Source organism: Coregonus lavaretus (genome assembly GCF_964263955.1).
Source record: "Coregonus lavaretus genome assembly, chromosome: 21".
Taxonomy (NCBI): Eukaryota; Metazoa; Chordata; class Actinopteri; order Salmoniformes; family Salmonidae; genus Coregonus; species Coregonus lavaretus.
The window spans coordinates 29882368-29907685 of NC_140008.1; the positions used below are offsets into that span (position 1 = coordinate 29882368).

A 25318-nucleotide genomic window follows, 5' to 3' on the forward strand; every position below is an offset into this window, starting at 1 on the left:
GTGCGAGACTGAGACAGACAAACAGACAGAGAGATGGTTAGGAGCCACAGACTATAATTTCTGAGTGGCTGCAGCAGTGAGTGTATCATGCTCTCTCTGCCCATCTTAAACACAAACCATGTGCTGCTGCTGGAATCTCTGATTCAACACACCAGGACTTCTAATGCAAAAAACACCCATCACACACACACAGCCGTACACACACAAACAGAGATAGACAAATCAACACACACTCATAACCACAGAGCTTGCTCGCACACACAAATCCACGCCGCATAGAGACATACACACCACGCTAACCTTGAGTTTAATCAAAGAACTCATACCTGTTCCAAATTGGACATTTCTTTAATAAAGAAAATGGAAAACAATTCCTATGTCATATAGCTCAACAGGGTCATTTTGAAGACAATCAGGCAAAAGACTAGCAGTAGTGTGCTATACTACATAGTAATTATAAATAAAACCCTTCCCATGTACCTACATTACATGTTAATAATCAATCACATTAGGATCATCTGATTACAATCGTTGTACTCCTCTCTATTTGTATCTGTGTGTACAAATCACTTGGTAAAATGCATAGGGGGTCATTTCCCTCTACAAGACATCCATCCATATAAAAATACGTCTTATAAGCAAAATAAATAACTTGATCTTCTGACTGCTTCATCCAGCCCCGCAACGCAAGGCTTCTGTCCTTCATCTTATGCTGCGGCCATGTGCTCCTCGGAAAAATCTGAAAAAACATTCCACTTGGGGGTTGGATCTCGTGGTACTGAATTATAGCACAGGTTCCCAGGTTTTATAATTCCAATTTGGAAGTTCACATTAAACGTTTTTGGATGTCGGAAACCTGTGTTTCAGATTATTTCCAAGAGTGCATGAACACAGCATTATTGCACTGAAACGGGGGGAGGAGTGGAATAGGTCTTTGGCTCATCTCTCTTTTTTGCTCACTCCCACCCTTTCATTCTCTCCCTCTCCATCCTTCTGTCCCTCACACTCCATTCTTCACCAGTTCGTGGACTCCACTCTCGTCGATGACCAGGGTGGGGCGGAACTCTTGACCCCTCACCAGCCCCTCCAGCCCCTGCAACAACAGGAAGTGACATCATCAGGATATGATATCATCAATGCTTGTAAAACTGAATGTAATAACTATAATGGGAAACACTTGTTTTTATATTTATTTCTATTTGAACAGGGCCCTACTGTTAAGTCCCTCCCCCTTACCTCCCCTCCATAGGACACCAGTGGGGAGATCTCACATTTGATTGGCAGGTCTGTTCCATCCTTCAGGCTGTGGGGAAAAGAGAAGGAGTCGGAAGAAGGGAGGAGGAGAGGCTAAGTTGGTTCTCTCTTGCGCACGGAGGGAAAAAAGAGAAGAAGCAGCTGGATGTGTGATTCTCTGCTCCAGCTGTTCTTAGATGATTAAACATTTGGAGCATTAAAGCGTCAACATCAGCAGTTCCACAGACTCATAGACCTGTTTCCGGGACAAAAATTAAGCCAATTCCTGGACTAAAAAGCACTTTCAACTGAGATTCCATTTAGTCCAGGAGTAGGCTTATTCTAGGTCCAGGAAGACTAAGTCAGCACAAGTTTGAAATGTCAAAAGTGGAAGTGAATGAAGTCTCTCTATTGATTGGGAGAGAGCATACATCACACAGAAAGAGCCACTACACCTTATTACAATCTAATGACACCACTAAGTCGCATTTATGAACATTTATGAATGTTATAAATATTATAAATGGTGTTGAATCATCCTTGAACAATAAAGAGGATTTAAATGTTTTTGGTGTTGTCGTCACAATCACAGGTAACTGACCAACATCAGATCTGAAATGGCCACTCATCGTCTCCCCATCTCCCCTTCACCATCAGACAGACAGATTAACACAGCGACATCATCAGTCACATCATCGATCGCAAAGCGTGCCCAGTGCCCATTACCCAGCATGCTCCACATTCCGTGGGTTAGTACCTACTGTCCCAGTTAGCACTAGGCCCTGCTCCAATATCTTATGCATCCTTCCTTTCTTCCTTGAGGTAATCACTGATCTAGCAAGGTTTGATAGGTGATAGCAACCGGGTGGTAAACTGGCATACAATTATTTAATCACGTGCAGACCAGTGATTGACTAAAGAAAGAGGTGAAGGAAGCATGCATATGAAGACTATTGGAACAGGGACCAAGTCAGTGGGCAGGCCAGGTACCTCTGCCCCCACCTGCACAGGACAGGTGATCATGTGACATTGCCCTTTGACCTGGGCCCTAGCACAGCTAAACTCCAGGCTGCATTTCAACACTCGAGTCCTTTTCTCTCCTCGTCTCCTTCCCTTCACCCACACTGATCAGAATAAACTGACCAGGTGAAAGCAGATGACAGGTAACAAGGAGAAGAAGCAACTGTAGAGAATTGAGACAGCCTGGGTGTTTGTGTGTGTGACAGTTGGTTACAGTGAGCGACTGAGAAAGTGTGTGAAAGCCAAAGCCCCGTCACCATGCAGTAACTCAGGTCAGTAGCACAGAGAATAGTTACTTCTGGTTGACATCAGCTGTGCCACTTCCTGCAGGTCCGTCTCTGGAAACATTAAAACATTACACAGGACACACAGGGTTAAGAGGAACTGTGAGGGGGTGCTGTGAGAAAACGTGTGACTGTAAAAAAGCTGTGACAGGGAGACTATATGGTGATGAACGTGTCAACAGGTGGAGAGGTAAATAGAACGTACACTCACTGTGTATGTTTGGTGTGTGTGTCTCACCTGGGTATTGCGGGCACACGCGTTCCGTTCTCGTCTATGAAGTGTCCTCCAGCATTGAGGACCCAGCGGTGATGCAGGGACATGAGGGCGTGTTTCGTCGTGGTGGGCGTGTCTTTACCGTCCTGGCTGTCAGCGTTCTTCAGGGGAGAGAACTCGTCTTCACGAAGAACCTCGTACACCACAAAGGTCCTGCGACACACACACATTGTGAGAATACATCTTTAGTGATAGCTTTTTCAAGGTAACCCACAACAAAACACACTTATCATCCCATTCCAGTTTTAAACAACCTGAGAGTGATAATTGTGTAGGGTTGTAGAATAGAGCCACATAGAACAGCATCCTCATCTCATGGCAATGAGAAGAATCCTTTGACTCCATGTAAAGTTCTAAAAGCAGCAACATGACTCAGAGATGATGTCATGATGATTAAACCGCTGGAGGGAGGGAGAGAGAGAGAGGGAGTTAGAGGAGGCTGGAACAGCTGGTAAAACCTGCCTCTTCAAGCCCCAGCAGCAGGAGGAAGAGGATGAGGCTAAGAGGATGTGGTCCTCTGTAGCTCAATTGGTAGAGCATGGCGCTTGTAACGCCAGGGTAGTGGGTTCGATCCCCTGGACCATCCATACGTAAAAATGTATGCACACATGACTGTAAGTCGCTTTGGATAAAAGCATCTGCTAGATGGCTTTTTATTTTTATTATGAGGAGGGCTGGGCCGGGCCGGGCTGCCTGGCTCTGGGACAGTGGCTCTGGAGCTGGGGTTCCGGCTAGGGGTCTGGGGTGTTGGAACATGCCATGTGGCTGGATGCTGGGGTTGGGGCTCCAGAGATCTGGGTGTCAGGACCTGGGTCTTACTAACGGAAGCCTGGCTGTGTGGAGGGAGAACCCTGATTCCTGCTGCCTTTTCTCTTCTCCTCTCCTGCCTCTCCTTGCCCTCACCTCCAGGGTTGGGCAGTCGAATTGAAGGCAGTAATTTCAGAAACACAGCCATGAAACACACACGCTAAAGCCAGCTGGAAAATCACAGCACTCACTTGGAAAACTGGAAGATGTCAAAGACAAATTTTTCCATTTTAATCCCGTTCGGTTTGTCAGGTTTGATTAGCCTTCCCTGCATGTCCACGTACGGGATTTTCTTCTGGGCCACGTGATGCTGCAGCTGAGGCTCGAATGTCCTGAGCGAGAGTGAGAGAGAAAGAGGAAGGGGGAGAGAGAGAGAGGTGGAAAGGGAGAGAGAAAGGGGGTGGGAGAGAAAGAGAGAGAGGAGTGACAGAGAGAAGGGGATAGAGTTAAAAGACAGACAGAGACAGACAAGGGAGATCAGGAAATCTGAAACATGCTCTTAGTTATAACTGTTAAACAATGAAGAGAAAGAAAAACACTGGCAAAGACATCATGTATTTAAAATACCAAAGTCCAGACATAGAAAACTAACTGCAGCTTTTTCCTCCTTTCATTTCCCTCACCTTAGATTCTGGGTATTCATTAAAAGTCACTGCGATGTTTCCAGCCATTTATCAGCTTACAGACACTGCTCATTAGAAACCAGAGAGGGCCAAAGCCACTACTTCTCTCTCAAGTTATGAGGTTCTCACTAGCCATGTAATGACCTCAAATACCTGCTTAAAATGGGGGTTACACATTCATCATGTAATAACTCACTTATTGTATGGAGGTATGTGTGGCTGTGTGCGTGGCTGTGTGTGCGTGGTGTGTTTACAGTGAGGGGAAAAAGTATTTGATCCCCTGCTGATTTTGTACGTTTGCCCACTGACAAAGACAAGATCAGTCTATAATTTTAATGGTAGGTTTATTTGAACAGTGAGAGACAGAATAACAACAACAAAATCCAGAAAAACGCATGTCAAAAATGTTATAAATTGTTTTGCATTTTAATGAGGGAAATCAGTATTTGACCCCTCTGCAAAACATGACTTAGTACTTGGTGGCAAAACCCTTGTTGGCAATCACAGAGGTCAGACGTTTCTTGTAGTTGGCCACCAGGTTTGCACACATCTCAGGAGGGATTTTGTCCCAGTTCGCTTTGCCGATCTTCTCCAAGTCATTAAGGTTTCGAGGCTGACGTTTGGCAACTCGAACCTTCAGCTCCCTCCACAGATTTTCTATGGGATTAAGGTCTGGAGACTGGCTAGGCCACTCCAGGACCTTAATGTGCTTCTTCTTGAGCCACTCCATTGTTGCCTTGGCCGTGTGTTTTGGGTCATTGACATGCTGGAATACCCATCCACGACCCCTTTTCAATGCCCTGGCTGAGGGAAGTAGGTTCTCACCCAAGATTTGACAGTACATGGCCCCGTCCATTGTCCCTTTGATGCTGTGAAGTTGTCCTGTCCCCTTAGCAGAAAAACACCCCCAAAGCATAATGTTTCCACCTCCATGTTTGACGGTGGGGATGGTGTTCTTGGGGTCATAGGCAGCATTCCTCCTCCTCCTCCAAACACGGCGAGTTGAGTTGATGCCAAAGACCTCGATTTTGGTCTCATCTGACCACAACACTTTCACCCAGTTCTCATCTGAATCATTCAGATGTTCATGGGCAAACTTCAGATGGGCCTGTATATGTGCTTTCTTGAGCAGGGGGACCTTGCGGGCGCTGCAGGATTTCAGTCCTTCACGGCGTAGTGTGTTACCAATTGTTTTCTTGGTGACTATGGTCCCAGCTGCCTTGAGAACATTGACAAGATCCTCCCGTGTAGTTCTGGGCTGATTCCTCACCGTTCTCATGATCAATGCAACTCGACTAGGTGAGATCTTGCATGGAGCCCCAGGCCGAGGGAGATTGACAGGTCTTTTGTGTTTCTTCCATTTGCGAATAATCGCATCAACTGTTGTCACCTTCTCACCAAGCTGCTTGGCGATGGTCTTGTAGCCCATTCCAGCCTTGTGTAGGTCTACAATCTTGTGTCTGACATCCTTGGAGAGCTCTTTGGTCTTGGCCATGGTGGAGAGTTTGGAATCTGATTGATTGATTGCTTCTGTGGACAGGTGTCTTTTATACAGGTAGAAAACTGAGATTAGGAGCACTCCCTTTAAGAGTGTGCTCCTAATCTCAGCTCATTACCTGTATAAAAGACACCTGGGAGCCAGAAATCTTTCTGATTGAGAGGGGGTCAAATACTTATTTCCCTCATTAAAATGAAAATTAATTTATAACATTTTTGACATGCATTTTTCTGGATTGTTTTGTTGTTATCCTGTCTCTCACTGTTCAAATAAACCTCCCATTAAAATTATAGACAGTGGGCAAACGTACAAAATCAGCAGGGGATCAAATACTTTTTTCCCTCACTGTAGCTGTGTTAAATGTGTGTGTATGCATGTTTGTGTGTGTGTGAGACTCACTGGACGACGTCCCTGAGGAAGGGTAGTGTGAAGAAGTGATTGGCTACGTTTCCAGCGTTGAACATCAACCGCCCGTCCGCGCTGCGCTCCTCAGCCGTAGCCAAGGAGATCTCGCTGTATTCTACCACCTGGTAACATCCGTCCACCTTACAGACCACGCCCACCGCCTCCGTTGGATTGGTCTTCTCCACCACCTGGAAGTGATGTCACAGGAAAGGATTTTACCTCACCTGGGACTGCTACCAGATTCTGCCCTCCTCTTCAAAGCGTGCACTAGTTCACTCCCCCTTTAAAAGTATTTGATTGCCATTTACAGAGAGGTTTGGAATTAGGGTCAAAACGTTGCAGACAGAAATGAAGACATGGATGTGATTCTTAAAAATAGGAGTTGACTGTACATTTTAGTGACTGGAGTCTGGTCCAAATCAGAGATCCAGCCCTCTGCCCATCTGGTTGGCAGTCCAAATGACAGAGCTGGGCTTGTTGAGGGGGTTAGTGGTGGGGGAGAGTCTGGGCCTTGATGAGGGTGAGGGCTGGGATAGGGTGGGGAGGGGTTTAGCTATGGGGGAGAGGCTTGGTGGAAGAAGCCACATCAACTGCAGTCTGTCAGTTAACGACAGGAGGGTGGGTCCCTGCATTCCTCTGATCCTAGCAGAGCCTCCACACCACAGCTCACAGACTGACACGCAGCAGGAATGGGTTTACTACAGCTCTCAACATGGAGTTAAATATTTAATTTAATTACATCTGTACTTCAGAGGCATATTTCAAGTGTTAAAAGCCTTTTCTCCATTCTGCAGAGTTTTGTGGTGATGGTGTGACAAGTTGCACAGAACTGGTAAATGTGCAGGCTAGGCTGCAGTCAGGTTAATGTACAAAGCACGTTGTTGGACGTCACAGAAAATGATACATGCTTTTGAAGCTAATTTCAGGAGTCTTTGGAGATCTTTCATGGTATGTCTCTATGTATGCTGTAAAGACATCAGTGTACAAAAGTTACTGAGAAGGATTCAAGCCAATCCTGCAGAACTTAACCCAAAATGTCAACTGAACAATCTGGTCTTGGTGTGTTCGTGTTAAGTGCGGACTGTCTGTTCCAACAGGAGCAGGCCTGTCACTAATAACGAACTAAGGGAGATGGGGAGGAGGTGAGGGGGAGTGCAGGGGTGAGGGGTAGGGTGAGAAGGGAGTGTCCACTCATGTGAAGAAAGTGCACACTAACGAAGGGTTATAGCAGCTTCTAGTCTAAAGGGTGTCGAATGGGGACCAGCCAGCCAAAACATTCCTGTGTGTGTGTTTGAGTAGCAGCTCTGAGACAGTGATCAGAGGGTGTTACAGACATCACATAGCTGCTACCAGAAGGATGAAATGGATAATATAACAGCTAGGTCCCAATCTCTGCTCTAGTGCTGCATGGATGGAAGACTTTCCTCCCAAGTTTAGTCTTACTACTTCTATCCTCCTCACAGTACTCATGCACACTGACTTCACACAGACGCGTGTGTGTTCGCGTGGTAGGGGTGCTGTAACGCTGAACGCTAGCCAATGTCAGACCTCACCAACATCGGAAGATGAAAGTAAAAAAACAAGAAACATTTTTAATAGTTATATAAATAAGTACCTTGCACTGCCACGCTAGTTAAACACACATTGTAACCAACGTAGCTTTCCTGAGAAGAAACCAGTTAAGTTTCCTATTTAACCACTGCTCCCTGTAAAGTTTTCTTCCCTCTCAAAAATAGTACACCGTGTCCAAACTCATTGTGTAGAAAAAACAGATTCATACATCAGGCTTGTGATATGTGATACTATAGGCTGAGTGGTCCAAGCCTTCTCTGTGTTGGAGGGCTGTGTGGTTCCCTCACTGTTCATAATGAGGCAGTAAAGGCCAGTATCACTTCATATAGTGGCAGCAGTTACAGTGCCTTGCAAAAGTATTCATCCCCCTTGGCGTTTTTCCTATTTTGTTGCATTACAACCTGTAATTTAAATGGATTTTTATGTGGATTTCATGTAATGGACATACACAAAATAGTCCAAATTGGTGAAGTGAAATGAAAAAAAAAAACTTGTTTCAAAAAATTCAAAAAAATAAATAACAGAAAAGTGGTGCGTGCATATGTATACACCCCCGTTGCTATGAAGCCCCTAAATAAGATCTGGCGCAACCAATTACCTTCAGAAGTCACATAATTAGTTAAATAAAGTCTACCTGTGTGCAATTTAAGTGTCACATGATCTGTCACATGATCTCAGTATATTACACCTGTTCTGAAAGGCTCCAGAGTCTGCAACACCACTAAGCAAGGGGCACCACCAAGCAAGCGCACCATGAAGACCAAGGAGCTCTCCAAACAGGTCAGGGACAAAGTTGTGGAGAAGTACAGATCAGGGTTGGGTTATAAAAAAACATCCGAAACTTTGCACATCCCACGGAGCACCATTAAATCCATTATTAAAAAATGGAAAGAATATGACACCACAACAAACCTGCCAAGAGAGGGCCGCCCACCAAAACTCACAGACAAGGCAAGGAGGGCATTAATCAGAGGCAACAAAGAGACCAAAGTTAACCCTGAAGGAGCTGCAAAGCTCCACAGCGGAGATTGGAGTATCTGTCCATTGGACCACTTTAAGCCGTCCACTCCACAGAGCTGGGCTTTACGGAAGAGAGGCCAGAAAAAAGCCATTGCTTAAAGAAAAAAATAAGCAAACACGTTTGGTGTTCGCCAAAAGGCATGTGGGACACTCCCCAAACATATGGAAGAAGGTACTCTGGTCAGATGAGACTAAAATTGAGCTTTTTGGCCATCAAGGAAAACACTATGTCTGGCGCAAACCCAACACCTCTCATCACCCCGAGAACACCATCCCCACAGTGAAGCATGGTGGTGGCAGCATCATGCTGTGGGGATGTTTTTCCATCGGCAGGGACTGGGAAACTGGTCAGAATTGAAGGAATGATGGGTGGCGCTAAATACAGTGAAATTGTTGAGGGAAACCTGTTTCAGTCTTCCAGAGATTTGAGACTGGGATGGAGGTTCACCTTCCAGCAGGACAATGACCCTAAGCATACTGCTAAAGCAACACACAAGTGGTTTAAGGGGAAACATTGAAATGTCTTGGAATGGCCTAGTCAAAGACCAGACCTCAATCCAATTGAGAATCTGTGGTATGACTTATAGATTGCTGTACACCAGCGGAACCCATCCAACTTGAAGGAGCTGGAGCAGTTTTGCCTTGAAGAATGGGCAAACATCCTAGTGGCTAGATGTGCCAAGCTTATAGAGACGTACCCCAAGAGACTTGCAGCTGTAATTGCTGCAAAAGGTGGCTCTGGGGGGGTGAAAAGTTATGCACGTTCAAGTTCTGTTTTTTTGTCTTATTTCTTGTTTGTTTGCATCTTCAAAGTGGTAGGCATGTTGTGTAAATCAAATGATACAAACCCTCCCAAAATACATTTTAATTCCAAGTTGTAAGGCAGCAAAATAGGAAAAATGCCAAAGGGGTGAATACTTTAGCAAGCCACTGTATTTTTATTCTTTAGTGTTTGTTTTAGTCAAATTGTCTTATAATCTCAGTCATCAAACCAATCAATGTACAGTGAGATTACTTGAAGTAGCAATGAATGAGACTCCCTGGAAGTGTTTTTAAGAGGAATAGCCTATCATTTGTCTAGCTTAAAAACTCCTCTGCTCAGACCTTGGCTCTAGGCGGAACCCTTTACAGACAGACTTTACGGTATAATAAATAATCAAAACATATTTTTTTTAAAGATCAGCCAATGTTTTTTTAGAGCCCAATTCATACATTCCTATTTTTACAACATTGTTGCTGTGATAATAATTTTATATCTCCCGTGCACATACTGGCAATTTAGGAGTGGGAGTAGATGTGGGCCAATGTGGGTGGATATCAATTTTTTATAAATCCAGGGAGATATGTATACTGTAACTAAGAAAGTAATACTAAGTGTATGTTGTGTAGTAAGCTGTTAGTAGCCCATGTGCCTCACCCTAATAATTTGGTATATTTTCCCCTCTTAATTTCACCTACTGTTCTGACTTGGTGGTGCACATGTGGCCTAACCTGTTTTAGAGAAATGTAATCATTGAATATCGTAAGAGCTTTCATTGTCTGCTTATATGCCCCCTTTATTTATCCTACAGTTCTGACTTGGTGTACAGGGAGAACACTGTAAGAACGGCCCATTGTACATTTCAAAAGTGCTGAACAAATAGTTATATTGACTACGTCCGTCCTAGCTCGCTCATTAATATCCTAATCGAAATGACTGATTACCTCTTATCCGCTTGTCATCCCCTTATGCCATAGTTTGTACATCCTCAATTGTCTGTAGAAACCACATTTGTTTAAGCAAGTCAGCCATATCAGCTATGTTTTTTTTAAGGCAGTAAATGAGGCTGAATGAACTGTTTCGCTGCCAGACAAGGCTGCGCTGATAGCCAGGTGTAGCAGTGGTAAGATGTTGGGACAGCTTTATGTAGGCCCTAACAGTTTGTGGGCACCGTTTGTCACCGTTATAGTGCAATTAATGTATTGTTTAGTGTTGTGTTGTGTAGTGGCTTTGCTGGCATGCATCCCACATGTGTTTGTTTTTTTGCCCTACCAAGATTGACATGCTAAAATCGCCACTGATAGTAGTGCATTTATACTTCTTGCGCTTAGCGGAGCAGAGCAGCTGTGAAGGAAATAGTAAAGGAACTGAGTTTGTTTATACAGGACCTCCCGCCCCTACCGTCAACCAATCCTGTCAATGCGGGGCTATACAGAGTACTCCACATTGTTACACAATTTGGGAGGCACACAGCGATTCGGTATGGCGCTCGAGTTGGCCGCTCCAAGCCTCTGGAGGCTCCGCAATTGAGTCACACCCTCCATAGGGAGCCTCCTAATCACATTTCCAGAGCAAGTAAAATTGTCTTTAAGCCGTAGGTAGAACTTTACCGCAATCATGACTAGGTCAGATGGCGGAAGGAAAAGTAGAGGCTTTGTCGCCGGCCATACCTTTCATATACAAAGAAAAGTTGGCGGGATGTTAAAGTTGGCCGAAATTCGTCTTGATTTGAACCCTGTATGTGAAGAAATGCCTGCTGCTTAACTCCTTCTGGGTGATGGCAGTCTACACCCCCACCTTTTGGTGAACTAGAAGAAGTGCAGTTCTTTATAGAGGAGAAGTCGTGCCAAGGCAGTTTTCAATGTCTCATCGAAGACAGTACAGTATGAAGATGGGCTAAAACTGCTTTTCCAATAGAAATCCCCGATCACACTTGTACGCTAGCTAAGCGCATGCGTTCTCCGAAGTCTCGCTATGTTGCGCTTCTGGATTTAGACACTCTGTGGGTTCACCGCGCTATGGCCTGTCACGTGTCCGGTGAAAGAGGCACACCCTGCTAAAATTGAACAGTAATAGAATATGCGCTGCTCGGTCATACTGTCAATAAGGAAGCATGAGGCATCGTTCAGAAAACACATCTCTCCATAAAATATGTTAGAATTTTCGAACTAGTTTTCAGTGGGAAGGCAGGCAAAGCATTTTAAATCAAAAGCAAACACTTTGCATGTGAAAACAGAATAATACTCGTTACTCCACATGCTTAATTAACCTACATCACTTTTGTTTTTAGCTGACTTCACCGTTGGCCAGAGCAGGGCGCCTGGCTCATGCCAGGGAGGCAGCCAGGTTCCAAAACGAATACAATCACTTTTCACCAGGTGCAAACTGCCACCCGGGCCAGTTTAATCGAATCCCCTCAGTCACACCCTCTTATCCAAACACACATTTACTGAACACAGTTTCATGTTTCAATACTACTTCCTGGTCTGGTATTGCACAACAGGACCTGAACCACCAGCAGATCAAGGACTGGATGATGACGCACATCGTCAGAGTCTAAATTAATTTCAATAACTTCCTTCTCATTCCAGAGTGACCAACCATACTGCTTTCAGCTCAAAGCCTTTGTGAACATTGGCTTAGAGGGAGAGACCAGGAGAGGAAAACACTTTAAGCTACTGAGATAGGACCTGACTAGAGAAGGAAGGAAGTCATTTAAGAGTATTGGAACACATCGGGTGACCTCATGAGTCACATTTGGCCACATTGTGAGAGACAGAAGAGGGCAGAGAGACAGCGAGAGACCGCAATAGAGAGCTGGCCGAGAGAAACTTCCAGTGAGAAAGAGACAGAGAGCTACAAACCTTAGCCCCACAGTCTCCTCCTTTCTGGACACAGAAGCCGACAAAGGCAGGGTCTGCTACTTTAACCAGTATGTTGTCCACACAGTACACATGGATGAACCCGATCCTCCTCCGTTCCATGTCCTCCACGATCCCCTGAGTACCCAGAGCTCTGTACAGACCCCCGTTACCATCTGAAATACAGACACACACATCAGTAGACCCGTTATCATCTAAAATACACAGAGATGTACGCACACACTCAAACACAGATTAAGTTATGTTGTGTACCTGGGGCCATGGCCAGCTTGGCTTTGCTCTCCAGGATGATCTTGCCGTTGTAGTCCATGGCAGGCAACATGCCCTGCTGGAAGAAGATCACGTTGTCTTTGCCCAGCCCAAAGTAGCTGTGGCGCGAAAAGAACTCTTTAGTCGACTCCATGGTCCGGCCGCTTGTCATGATGTACCTAGGGAGAAATTCACTTATTATTAATTTTTTGATTCATTCATTCACTGGTCATTATGTGCAGGGGGAATGGGATAATACATTTGGTTTGATTCAAGGCTAATACAAATCGAGAGCTTGGTTCCATCTGCAAAAAGATGATTCTGAGATAATTGGCTTTAAAGTTCCGAACCCTCATTGGTTTGAATGGAGTCAGCAATTTTTATCTAGTATTCTTTTGAATTTAACATGAATTGGGGCATTTAGAGTACTATATACTGTAGGTAGAGAACATTGAGCAGAACAAGGCTATGTCAATAACTCAATTTGGACAAAACTGCAGATAGAACAGTATAGTCCCAAGCTCTCGAACTCTCAAGACAGTGATTCATTTGTTTTTTTTAAACAATGTTTTTGACTTTTCACTGTGATTCACTGCATCAATGACTTATACGTTTCATAAGATTGGAAACCTCTCCTCTCTCATTTTACGAAGATTCCAGAAAGGTTATTCATAATGCACATTATCTGGCAAACAATTTAATCCAGATGAATTTTAACAGCTGAATGCTCAGATCTGACTAAAGTTAAAAAGACATGGTGGGAACAACCCATCACAAGACACAAAACCAGAAGTACTTCCTTATGACTGGATGGCATCTGGCATCTCATGGTGAGCTCTTAGTCATGACCCCTGATATTAATTACAGAGAGCCCTGCCCCAAACACGGGATGCCAGCTAGACATGTCTCCTTCCTGTCAACCCACTTCTGAATAGTCTTAATTACATTTACATTTTAGTCATTTAGCAGACGCTCTTATCCAGAGCGACTTACAGTTAGTGATTTATAAAAAAAAATTCATACTGGCCCCCCGTGGGAATCGAACCCACAACCATGGCGTTGCAAACGCCATGCTCTACCAACCTAGCTACACGGGGCCATGACTCCCTTCATCTACTCCATAGAGATTTACAGTGCCTATAGAAAGTATACACCCCCTATAACTTTTTTCACAGTTTGTTGCATTACAAATTGGGATTGAAATAGATTTAATTGTAATATTTTGTGACTGATCAACAAAAAATAATCCATAATCTCAAAGTGAAAAGAAAATTCTACAAATATTTACAAATTAATTAAAATGAACTAAAATATAGTCGTTGCATAAGTATTCACCCCCTGGCTTAACAAATCACATAATAAGTTATATGGACTCACTGTGTGAAATAATAGGGGTTGACATTTTTGAATAATTACCCCTTCCTCTGTCCCCCATACATACAGTACATCTGTAAGGTCCCTCAGTCAAGTATTGAATTTCAAGCACAGATTCAACTACAAAGACCAGGGAGCTTTTCGAAAGCCTCATAAAATAAGGGCAGGAATTGGTAGATGGGTAACAAAAACAAATCAGATATTGAATATATATTTAACCATGGTCAAGTTAATAACTATGCTGTGTATGATGTCTTAAACCACCCAGACACATCAAAGATGCAGTCGTCCTTTTGAACTGAGCTGCAGGACAGGAAGGAAACTGCTTAGGGATGTAACCATGGGGCCATTGGTGATTTTAAAACAGCTACAGAGTTCAATGGCTATGATGGGAGAAAACTGAAGATGGATCAACAACATTGTAGTGACTCCACAATACCTCGTACCCCTGCACACTGACTCGGTACCGGTACTCCTTGTATAGTCTTGTTATTGATATTTAATTGTTACAAATTCCTTTTTTGTACATTTTTCACATTAAAGTCTACACCTGTTGTATTCAGCTCATGAGACAAATAAAATTTGATTTGATTTAATTTGACAATAATGACAGTGAAAAGAAGAATAAAAAAATATATACAGAATATAAATATTCCAAAGCATGCAACAAAAGCACTAAAGTAATGCGGCAAAGAAATACACTTTTTGGCCTAAATGCGAAGTTGAATGTTTGGGGCAAATCCAACACAACACTGAGCAACTGCTTCCTTATTTACAAGCATGGTGGTGGCAGCATCATAGTATGGGTATACTTGACATCAGCAAAGACTGGGGAGTTTTTCAGGATGAAAATAAACAGGATGGAGCAAGCACAGGCAATATCCTATAGGAAAACCTGCTTCAGTCTGCTTTACAGGATGAAAAGAAACTGGTTGGGGCAAGCACAGGCAATATCCTATAGGAAAACCTGCTTCAGTCTGCTTTACACCAGACACTGGAAGAGAAAATCACCTTTCAGTAGGACAATAACCTCAAACAAAAAGCCAAATCTACACTGGAGTTGCTTAACAAGAAGACAGACACTGCTCCTGAGTGGCCAAATTACAGTTTTGACTTAAAGGTGCTACACATAGTATTTAAAAAAAATGTTTGCATTGTAATTTCAGAAAATGTCCATAATGTATCTGGCGCTAATAGTACAATGATAGGGTTTCACAGTATTACTTACCTGCCAGTGCTTTGATATACGCCTATTGATTTCTCCTGCCGGAGCAGCAACTGTTCCCAAACTGGGAAAACTGTTCTGACTTTGTGGCTGTGTTATCTAGTGGAAATCTCTGTCTCATCTTGGTTGCTAAAATTCTACACACGAAAGTTACTTTCGGTTTTTGTTCACCAGCTTCAAACAGCGGTTTTGGTCCACTTGCTTTCTATAGGCACTGTATAATACTGCTCCTTTCTGGGATCAAACCACTTCCTTGATTGATACAGGGGAGTGGCAGCAATATGTAGGTGTAGTTAATAATCAGAGAACTGAGAGGGGGAACATAAAAACATATATCTTTGATACAATAACAGGGTTGTATGGTTTGTTTGTGATTTCACAAACTGGGCTAAAACAAAAATGGGTCCCTCAGGAATGGATTGAGAAACAGTGGTCTGTGGTCAGCTTGCTGTAGTGCTGAGCGATAAACTGAAATGTCGGTTATTTTTCGTTTCTTAAATCATTAAGAGTCTATTGACGCACCATTGCGTCAATCAAAGTAATGTAATTTTAAAAAATCCCCAACAACTAGAGATATGTTTTTTTGCGTGGGCTGCGTCTCAATCCACTGCATCCGCCTATGTCAGCCTTCTACATCTGCGGTGGAAGGTGGCCGAGCTACAGCGGTGTTTGTACAACCATGAGACATCCCTAAAATCCAAAAGGTCTGCAGTGTCCGAACGGTTTGGCCTACAAAACTATCACAATGGTGTTCTCCATTTTGATCTACGACCCCCACAAATGTCACGGGACTCGTCTGAAGTTAACCCATACAAACAAATGGAAATATGGAGGTAGTTTTGTGCCCCAAAACATATGGGGTTAAATGTGTAAAAAAAAAAATATATATATCTCTCTCAGATATAGGACAGACACGTCAAAACCTTATTCCTTATGATTACTTTTTTTACTGTCTTCTTTGCTTTTTATGAATGTGTTATTCAATGCGTTTCTGTGGGCTATAGTAGTAAAGGCCAAATTCAATATTTTATTTTTGTTACCTAAAGGGGTCCTAAAATTCAAAATGAAATCGCTAAATGATCCATGGTATGACCATCTTAAAACAATTCAATGTTTGCTTAGTACCCCCCCCCCCCCCCCCTCCCCCCCTCCAACCCCTTTTCCAACAGGCCAATAGTCTACATAGTTTAGCGCAGAAAACGTGGTCATTAACTACAATGACCATAATCCATTGCACGCCTCCTTGTCCGGTCTCAGACGGAGAGAAGAGGCAGAACAACACGCGGTTGAGAGCAGTTGCTTCGTGAGGTATCTCTACGTGAAAATACATGATCTAAGATTGATAGTTGTTATTCAGCAGTCATAAAAGTATGCCTTATTTAATTTAAATAACTACTAAAATAGTGATTTTGTCAGACAGCATAGGCAGCAGCTCTATAGAGATGACTTGGAATGAAATAATAAAGTCATCAAATAGGCCTAAAACAAATGTAATATTCAAACCAAAACGAAACGACCTCAAAGAGCACTAATCGCTCATCACTAGCTGCATGTTATGTGCTGTGTAACCCCTATGGTGTATCATTATGCCCTTAGCTGCCAGTCCCAGTCTCACCAGGGGATGCCGCACTTGGCTCCGTGTCTCTGTTCTGCCAGCTGTTGAAGCCTCAGTATCCTCTCTGCCTGGATCTGGAACAGGGTCTTGTGGGAAGGCAGGCCCACATCATACATGCCTTTTGGGTAGGACACCCCAAGCCGGGTCCCTTGGCCCCCCGCTAGCAGAAGAACAGCCACCTTGCCCTGGGAAATACACCGCAGACCTAAGAGAGGGGATGAGAGAATAACAGCTAATGTATGAGACCATAATTGATTTTACAAAATGTAAATATGGTACAAACAATACAGCTTATTCAAGCAATATAACTAAAACCAAAAAATACTCGTGATGTTTGACAAAACTAAAGAACACTAATCGACTTTTTATGGCTAAAGTATAATCTACCTTTGCAAGGTGACCTGATATAATAATTGCAGGTGAAACAGCAGGATAACCCAATAACCCATAGTTCAATTACATTCAACTTCACGATCTAAACATCTCATTCCAAAATCATGGGCATTAATATGGAGTTGGTCCCCCCTTAGCTGCTATAACAGCCACCACTCTTCTGGGAAGGCTTTCCACTAGATGTTGGAACACTGCTGTGGGGACTTGCTTCCATTCAGCCACAAGAGCATTAGTCTGGCTCGCAGTCGCTGTTCCAATTCATCCCAAAAGGTGTTCGATGGGGTTGAGGTCAGGGCTCTGAGCAGGCCAGCCAAGTTCTTCCACACCGATCTTGACAAACCATTTCTGTATGGACCTCGCTTTGTGCACGGGGGCATTGTCATGCTGAAACAGGAAAGGGCCTTCCCCAAACTGTTGCCACAAAGTTGGAAGCACAGAATCTTCTAGAATGTCACTGTACACTATAGCGTTAAGATTTCCCTTCACTGGAACTAAGGAGTCTAGCCTGAACCATGAAAAACAGCCCCAGACCATTATTCCACCTCCACCAAACTTTACAGTTGGCACTATGCATTGTGGCAGGTAGCGTTCTCCTGGCATCAGCCAAACTGAGATTCTTCCGTCGGTCTGCCAGATAGTAAAGCGTGATTCATCACTCCAGAGAACGCATTTCCACTTCTCCAGAGTCCAATGGCGGCGAGCATTACACCACTCCAGCCGATGCTTGGCATTGCGCATGGTGATCTTAGACGAACAGTTATTGTGCTGACGTTGCTTCCTGAGGCAGTTTGGAACTCGGTAGTGAGTGTTGCAACCGCTACAGCACTCGGCGGACCCGTTCTGTGAGCTTGTGTGGCCTACTACTTCCTGGCTGAGCCGTTGTTGCTCCTAGACCAGGGGTGTCAAACGTCCGGCCCACGGGCCGGATCAGGCCCGCAAACGGGTTTAATCCGGCCCGCGAGATGATTTTGTAAAGTATAAAAATGCGCTGCAATTTTTCAATAAACTGCTGTTCCAATTGCGTCCACTGGATGGCGCAATAGCAATTGTGTTAAGCAAGCAAACTGTTTATACCGGGGCAGAGCAAGTAGGTCAAGTCTGTGTTTACTCACAGCCGAGACATCAGTGACGCTGCAGTGAAAGCTAGCTACCTCATTGCTAATGAAATCGCAGTGGCTTCAAAACCATTTAGTGAGGGTGAATTTGTAAAAACATGCATGATGAAGGCAGCGGAGATTGTGTGCCCTGAAAAGCGGCAGGGTTTTGCAAATATCAGCCTGACAAGAAACACAGTTGCAGACAGGATTTCCGATCTTTCAGTGGATTTGGACAGCCAGTTGAAGCAAAAAGTAAAGTAATTTATTGCGTTTTCGGTTGCAATTGATGAAAGCACGGACATTACAGATGTTGCACAACTGGCCATTTTCATCCGCGGAGTTGATGACACATTGACCGTCACCGAGGAGTTCGTGGAGTTGGTGCCGTTGACAGATACAACGACAGCAGCTGATATTTTTACCGCACTCGTCGGCGCGCTGGACAGGGTCGGAGTGGACTGGTCCCGCGCTGTCAGCCTGGCTACAGATGGTGCGCCCTCAATGATCGGGAAAAAAGCAGGCGTTGTGACAAAGTTCAGAGAGAAAGTGCAATCTGCAAATGGAGGACGTGATTTTTGGACTTTTCACTGTATTTTGCACGAGGAGGCTTTGTGTTGCAAGTCATTAAAGATGGATAACGTCATGAAGGTGGTCATCCAAACTGTTAATTTCATCCGATCCAGAAGCCTGAATCACCGTCAGTTTGACAGCCTTCTCAGAGAGAAAGACCACATCTATGGCCTGCCATACCACACTGAGGTAAGATGGTTAAGCCGAGGTGTTGAGGCGTTTCTTTGATTTACGAGAAGAAATTGAACAGTGTTAGAATTCCATTCCGCAGAATGGATGCAGGACCTTGCATTTATGGTGGATGTTACAGAGCACCTGAATAACTTGAACAAACAGCTGCAAGGGCGCAACAAAGTTGTCACGCAGTATTATCACAGCATACGTTCTTTCAAGTTGAAGCTGTCATTGTGGGAGACGCAACTTGCCGGTGGTGATGCAGCTCACTTCCCCTGTCTGAAAAATGTGTGCGCGACCCAACATGTGGCAGACATGAAGCGGTTCAAAGATAAAATAACGGGACTGTTACGGGAGTTTGAGCAACGCTTTCAGATTTTTGGTGAACTGGAGAAAGACTTCAACGTTTTTTGCTCGCCATTCACCGTGAATCCCTCTGATCTGCCCGTCATCATCAAACTTGAAATAATAGACTTGCAGTGTGACTCGGATTTGAAGGGCAAATTTGCCGCAGCTGGCTTGGACACATTTAATCAGAATCTCTTGCCAGGTTACCCCAACTTGACAGCCCTCGCTGCAAAACTGTTGTGCATGTTTGGAACCACATATCTTTGTGAGCAAGTTCTCTCTGTCACGAGCATAAATAAAACAAAGCTGCGCTCAAGGCTCACGCACAAGCACTTGAATCACATCCTGAAGTTGGCTGCCACTCAGGATGTGACGCCTGATATTGATGCGCTGGTGAAAGCTAAAAGATGCCAGGTATCAGGAGTCAAATAAACTATGCAACCCCACTTAAAGTGCTACATGAGACACCCTGATATAGTTCTGTGATCTGTGATATACTTCTGTGAATCACTGAGGCATTGTGTGTTTGTGTGTTCTTTGTCCTCAGAACTTTCAAATAACTTGAGGTGTTTTATGATTAATAGTGATGTTGTGCTTTTGGACACACTGTCCTCAGGCTCCAGCTTTATGTTTATATGTTTTTATGTTGATGTGCTATTGTTTTTAATTGATTTTATTTTATTTGTATATTTAACCTATTCTTGACTCTGTGGTTCTTGCACTTGTTTGGGGAACAGGATTTCATTCTTTTTATCTACATTTCTGCCTGAGAAATGACCCCCTGATATAGTTCTGTGATCTGTGAAACAGTTCTGTTAATCACTGAGGCATTGTGTGTTTGTGTTCTTTTTCTTTAGAATTTTCAAATAAACTTGACGTGTTTTATGATTAATAGTGATGTTGTGCTTGTACTATTTTGGACACACTGTCCTCAGGCTCCAGCTTTATGTTGTATGTTGATCGTATTAAAACAAAGAAAACAATCTGAAGTTGTTGTTTTTAAGTTATATATACCATGATTTTTCCGGTCCGGCCCACTTGGGAATAGATTTTCCTCCATGTGGCCCCTGAGCTAAAATGAGTTTGACACCCCTGTCCTAGACGTTTCCACTTCACAACAACAGCACTTACAGTTGACCGGGGCAGCTCGAGCAGGGCAGAAATTTGACAAACTGACTTGTTGGAAAGGTGGCATTCTATGACGGTGCCACGTTGAAAGTCACTGAGCTCTTCAGTAAGGCCATTCTACTGCTAATGTTTGTCTATGGAGATTGCATGGCGGTGTGCTCGATTTTATACACCGGTCAGCAACGGGTGTGGCTGATATAGCCGAATCCACTAATTTGATGGGGTGTCCACATACTTTTGTATATATAGTGTACCAGGTCAACAACATCCTTATTATACAGCTCTACCTTAACTTACATAAACTGTTGCTATACGAGTCTGTGATTAGTCCACAAATACACACACATGTGCACTCACATTCCTGAGCCATTGAGAATGGACTGGGAGCGGGAGGTGCCATTGTAGGCTTTGGCTATCCTGACACACATACACCCTGGGTTTATGTGTCCTTAGTTTGCTGCTGTAGATGTTGGCTGCTCTGACACACCACACATGATTAAGAACTGACGCAGAGCAGGATGACCTCATGAGTGAGGGTGCAGTGAGCAGTACCCCATTTATGTCAGGCCAAAGCCAGAAACAGATATCCCTTGCTTCTCCCCTCCTCTCCTCCTTCATCCCTCAGGCTGGACCTCCTCAGCTGCAGCTCAGGACTGCTAAACATTGAGCTTTTACTCCAAGGGGCTAGTCCATTTGACAAATAGACTATCCCCTTGTTGTTTGAGAAGTTAACCTTCTCAAACAACTCCATATTTCTTTGATAATGAAGAAAGAGAAACTGGGAATGGTAACAGTGTGACTGACTTCATGTTCTCAATAAACCCACATTCTGCTTTCTTTATGAATCAGAGTGTTAAGAGTTATAAGGCTATATCTGAGTGTTTGTCATTAGATGGCTAACTCACTGACATTGATTTGCAAAATACAAGCCAGGTACCCCATTTAGCTATTTCAACATCACAAGACATCATGGTTTACCCCCTAACCCTTAAGGTTGCCAAGTCATGTAAGTGTTGCCAGGTCTTGTTTAACCCCCTCAGAGTTGCCATTACCTGATCACAGTAAATTATCCTTGCTGCTGCCTGTCACTGTGCTGTTTGAAGGGGGTTACCAGGGACATGTTGGACAGGTTAGTTTCAGTAGCCCTGCTTGGTTGGAGGAAATTGTATTGCATAGGCCTTTACTCATTTGGGCAAAAGTCTGTCCTCCACCCTATCTCCTCCGTGACCCGGAAACCGATAAGTGGTCAATGAGATATCACTTCGTTAGTAGGCTAAGTGAAGAGTGTCCTCCCCTCTTCAATATCCACGTTTCATCGAGGATAGTTATGTGTATCCTACCGGAGCCCTTCGCGGAAGAGTTTTGAAATCTGCCACACCCCTTTGAAACAGCTTTTGTTTTGTTGGAGGAGAAAAGCATGCACACAATATATTACTTAGCATTTTATCTATAAAATGTCTTGCACAACTAACTTCATTTGTTATTTATAAATTACATTTATTTTGGGATGCACCCCTGTAAACATAATTTGCCTGATGACGCGCAATTGGAAAACGAGTCTAATTTCATACAAACAAATTTTGGTCCACGTTCTCTCTCTCCATGCCGCCTCTCCTCGATTACCCATGACCTTTTTCAAAAGGAGGCGAGAGAAGACGAAGGAGCAAGGACGCAGCAGTTGAGCAAATCCAGTTGAGAAAAGGCCATAATGTTTGACCTCAGTTTATGCCCTCGCGCAACTGAGACAACAGACACACACACACACACACAAACACCCGCACTGCACGCACGCACACACACACTGCACGACTAGTCTAGAATGTAACACAAGGCAGAAGACACCTACTATATAACATTATACTGCACACCATAAAGCCTGATGAGATTTCCCTATCTGCCCGTTTCACTTCCTGGTCGCATGTCAAATAATCAATGATGTTGAAAACCAGTGGAATTCAATCAGTTGAATTAAATTAGCCCCCATTTTAAATTGATCAATAGAACCTGCTTTAGGCTTTGTGGCAGAGATGCACTATTGTGACTGAAATGCATGCATCATTGTGCCCGACTTTACCAAAACCGTAAACTCCAAGCTAAATCAAGCACACCTAAAATACTTTAAAAGTATTTGACATATGGATTTGACACTGGTCTGGTCCCAACCAATCCACCATTTGGGAACCCCTGTACCAGACGACTCACCCTCCTCCTCCCAGTCCTTGAGGCGGTCTCTGTCCCTGGTCACACTACCCAACACCTCCCTGGGCACTGGCTCCATGCGGGCGTCCATCTTCTCCTGCTTGCTGCTGCCCGACACCTCCATGGCACTGCGGAAGAACCTGTTGATCTCCTGGAAGTCCATAGCTTCCAGGTCAGAGGTCATCTTGGCCTGCTGCTCAGGGGTCAGCTCGTCCCAGAACTGCAGGAGGTGAGACTGGCCGGCTTCAGCCAACCTCTGGGTCAGTCTGCTTCTGGTGCTCTCCATGACGATGATCACACTGCTTGGCTAAGCTTGAAGAATCTCCTCTAGGGAATCGACCTACCACACCCAGAAAAGAAGAGAACAGGAACGTGTTGTAAGTGTCAGGGATATTTACCTAGCCTACACAGTCACGATGATCACATTACTCAAATCTCCTCTGAAAACTACCACACCCAATACAATGGAAAATGATTTTGAGTGTCAGGATCACATCAGATAGGTATTAGGAATTAGGAAGCACTGGTGCAGCATCATTGGAATACACTAGCCCTAAAAAGAAAACAGATGCTGGTTCAACACTAGCTTAATGACTAAAAAGAGAAGACGTTTCACAATCTGAATTTGTCATAAATATGGTGAACAGCCACACCTACATCAATGATCTTTTTGGGACTATAATGACATGGGTGTGCCTGCCATGTTTCGTCAAGCAAAGCTAGGTGACTTCATTAGACATCTATGAGGACATTCCAGTCGGGGACTTGTTGTACTAGACTACATGCCCATTTGACCATTTCACCTTTGATTTACATCAGCAGATGAGCTGAGCTGTCAACTTGGCACACCAATAGTGGCGTAACATTGCTTTAGCTTGAAGCCTAGTCTACTGCAATAAGCAGGGCAAAACCAAATACTCGGGACACAAATATTAAGTTATGTAATTGACACTAAACTTCACAGAACATTTCCCCAGCTTTCAGACAAACCACGACATGGGAAATGTTCTAACATACAATGGATAAATAAGTCCCCCATTGATGCACCAAAACTATGTACAAGCAGGCTATTACTACAGTAGCTAGCTAACGTAATACTACACATCTTACACTATCATCTCTATCCATAAAGCTGCGGTTATGTTAGCTAACCAAATCAGATATTACCTACCTACACATAATGACTATCATCATCATCCCATTTGTGGTCCTACACAACAGCACGCTACCAATTGGGTGCGCGACAAGAATTGAAACCTCGTAGCTATTCTACAACCCTGGTTGAAAAACAAAATGGTCTAACTAGACTATTAGATAAAAATGTAACGAAGTGAGTAGCAGTTGAAGTTAATAAAGGCTTACCTTCAACGCTGTGTCTAGGAATCAATTTGGTCGGACAGCGTTTAACCGGTGACTCTTGTATTGACTACGGTACCCCCCCTCGAGTACACCTAGCTACATCCGTCACTTTGACGTGGCACTCCTGTCGAATGGGAACGCCCTGCAGCTCAGAGACACATTTTTGCCGTATTACATATTTTTGTGCATTATACATTTACCGTTACTGTATTGAAGAAAGAATGAGCAAAACTGAGTAAGATCAAGTTAATCATAAAGTCGCGTTAACCATCTCAGACAACTATGATAGTAAAATAGTTGAGACCATCCAATAAGAACTGATCTACCGTCAGTTTTTTTGTTGACCCTCGGCATAATTCTTTATCATTATTGAACTGTAGACTGATCCTAGATCTGTAGGGGGAAATGACAACTACCTAGCCAATCAGGTACGAGAGGAAGTAGAAATAGAGAAGCGTGACGTTTGAATTTACGACGACAGAAGAGAGGAGGCTATTTTTACAAGATGAAGGGTGGGACACAGCCAGTTGAATAAAACATTAAATGTGATAGGAAAGCATCCAACAGGAAAGTTAGATTATTGTCAGGAAACAGAGATCGTGGAGCATGTATTGCTACAGTGTGGGCAGTATCAGAGGGAACGAGAGAGGATGAGATCTAGTATGAGGGAGAAGGGGATACAGGAAATTAGTTTAAAGAGTATATTGAGTAGAACGTCATTGGATATAGTCTCAAATATTTTGTAATCTTTTTTAAGAGCAGCGGGGCTGGCAGATAGCGGTACCGGAGCGCCAAGTCTAGGTCCAAAAGGCTTCTTAACAGCTTCTACCCCCAAGCCATGAGACTCCTGAACAGCTAATCATGGCAACCCGGACTATTTGCATTGCCCCCCACCCCATCTCCCTCTTTTAGGCTGCTGCTACTCTGTTTATTATTTATGCATAGTCACTTTAACTCTACCCACATGTACATATTACCTCAATTACCTCGACTAACCCCTGCCCCCGCACATTGACTCTTGTACCGATATCCCCTGTATATAGCCTCCCTACTGTTATTTTATTTTACTGCTGCTCTTTAGTTATTTGCTATTTTTAATTTTTTACTTATCTATTTTTTTTGTGGTCCTCTGTAGCTCAGCTGGTAGAGCACGGCGCTTGTAACGCCATGGTAGTGGGTTCGATCCCCGGGACCACCCATACACACACA

General features: G+C 43.8%; 1 protein-coding gene across 3 annotated transcripts; it reads right to left on the reverse strand.

Annotated features, from left to right (window-relative positions):
* Window positions 1-39: 39 nt before the first annotated feature.
* Window positions 40-24363, reverse strand: LOC311148624 (UDP-N-acetylhexosamine pyrophosphorylase-like). 3 transcript variants are annotated; one of them, XM_084185610.1, is made up of 11 exons: window positions 24113-24363; window positions 22754-23090; window positions 16842-17046; window positions 12631-12806; window positions 12361-12533; window positions 6139-6332; window positions 3810-3950; window positions 2776-2964; window positions 2550-2591; window positions 1237-1303; window positions 40-1093 (listed from the first exon to the last, which is right to left on the reverse strand). In XM_084185610.1, the coding sequence occupies exons 2-11, from the start codon at window positions 23034-23036 to the stop codon at window positions 1001-1003; spliced, it is 1563 nt and encodes a 520-aa protein (XP_084041736.1). In that variant the 5' UTR covers window positions 23037-23090; window positions 24113-24363; the 3' UTR covers window positions 40-1000. The 3 variants fall into 3 exon arrangements, 2 of the variants coding, with proteins under 2 accessions (XP_084041736.1, XP_084041737.1); XR_014614936.1 differs by having other exon boundaries at window positions 286-1093; window positions 1237-1362; window positions 24113-24216; XM_084185611.1 differs by lacking the exon at window positions 2550-2591 and having other exon boundaries at window positions 293-1093; window positions 24113-24201.
* Window positions 24364-25318: the final 955 nt, after the last annotated feature.

Excerpts from the sequence above, each read along its gene's own strand:
- LOC311148624 (XM_084185610.1), bottom strand. The coding sequence starts at position 23,036 with ATGGAGAGCACCAGAAGCAGACTGACCCAGAGGTTGGCTGAAGCCGGC. Across the intron at positions 17,047-22,753 it reads CAAGGACTGGGAGGAGGAGG|GTCTGCGGTGTATTTCCCAG; the intron begins GTGAGTCGTCTG and ends CCCCTCTCTTAG. Across the intron at positions 3,951-6,138 it reads TTCCTCAGGGACGTCGTCCA|GACATTCGAGCCTCAGCTGC; the intron begins GTGAGTCTCACA and ends ACTCTCGCTCAG.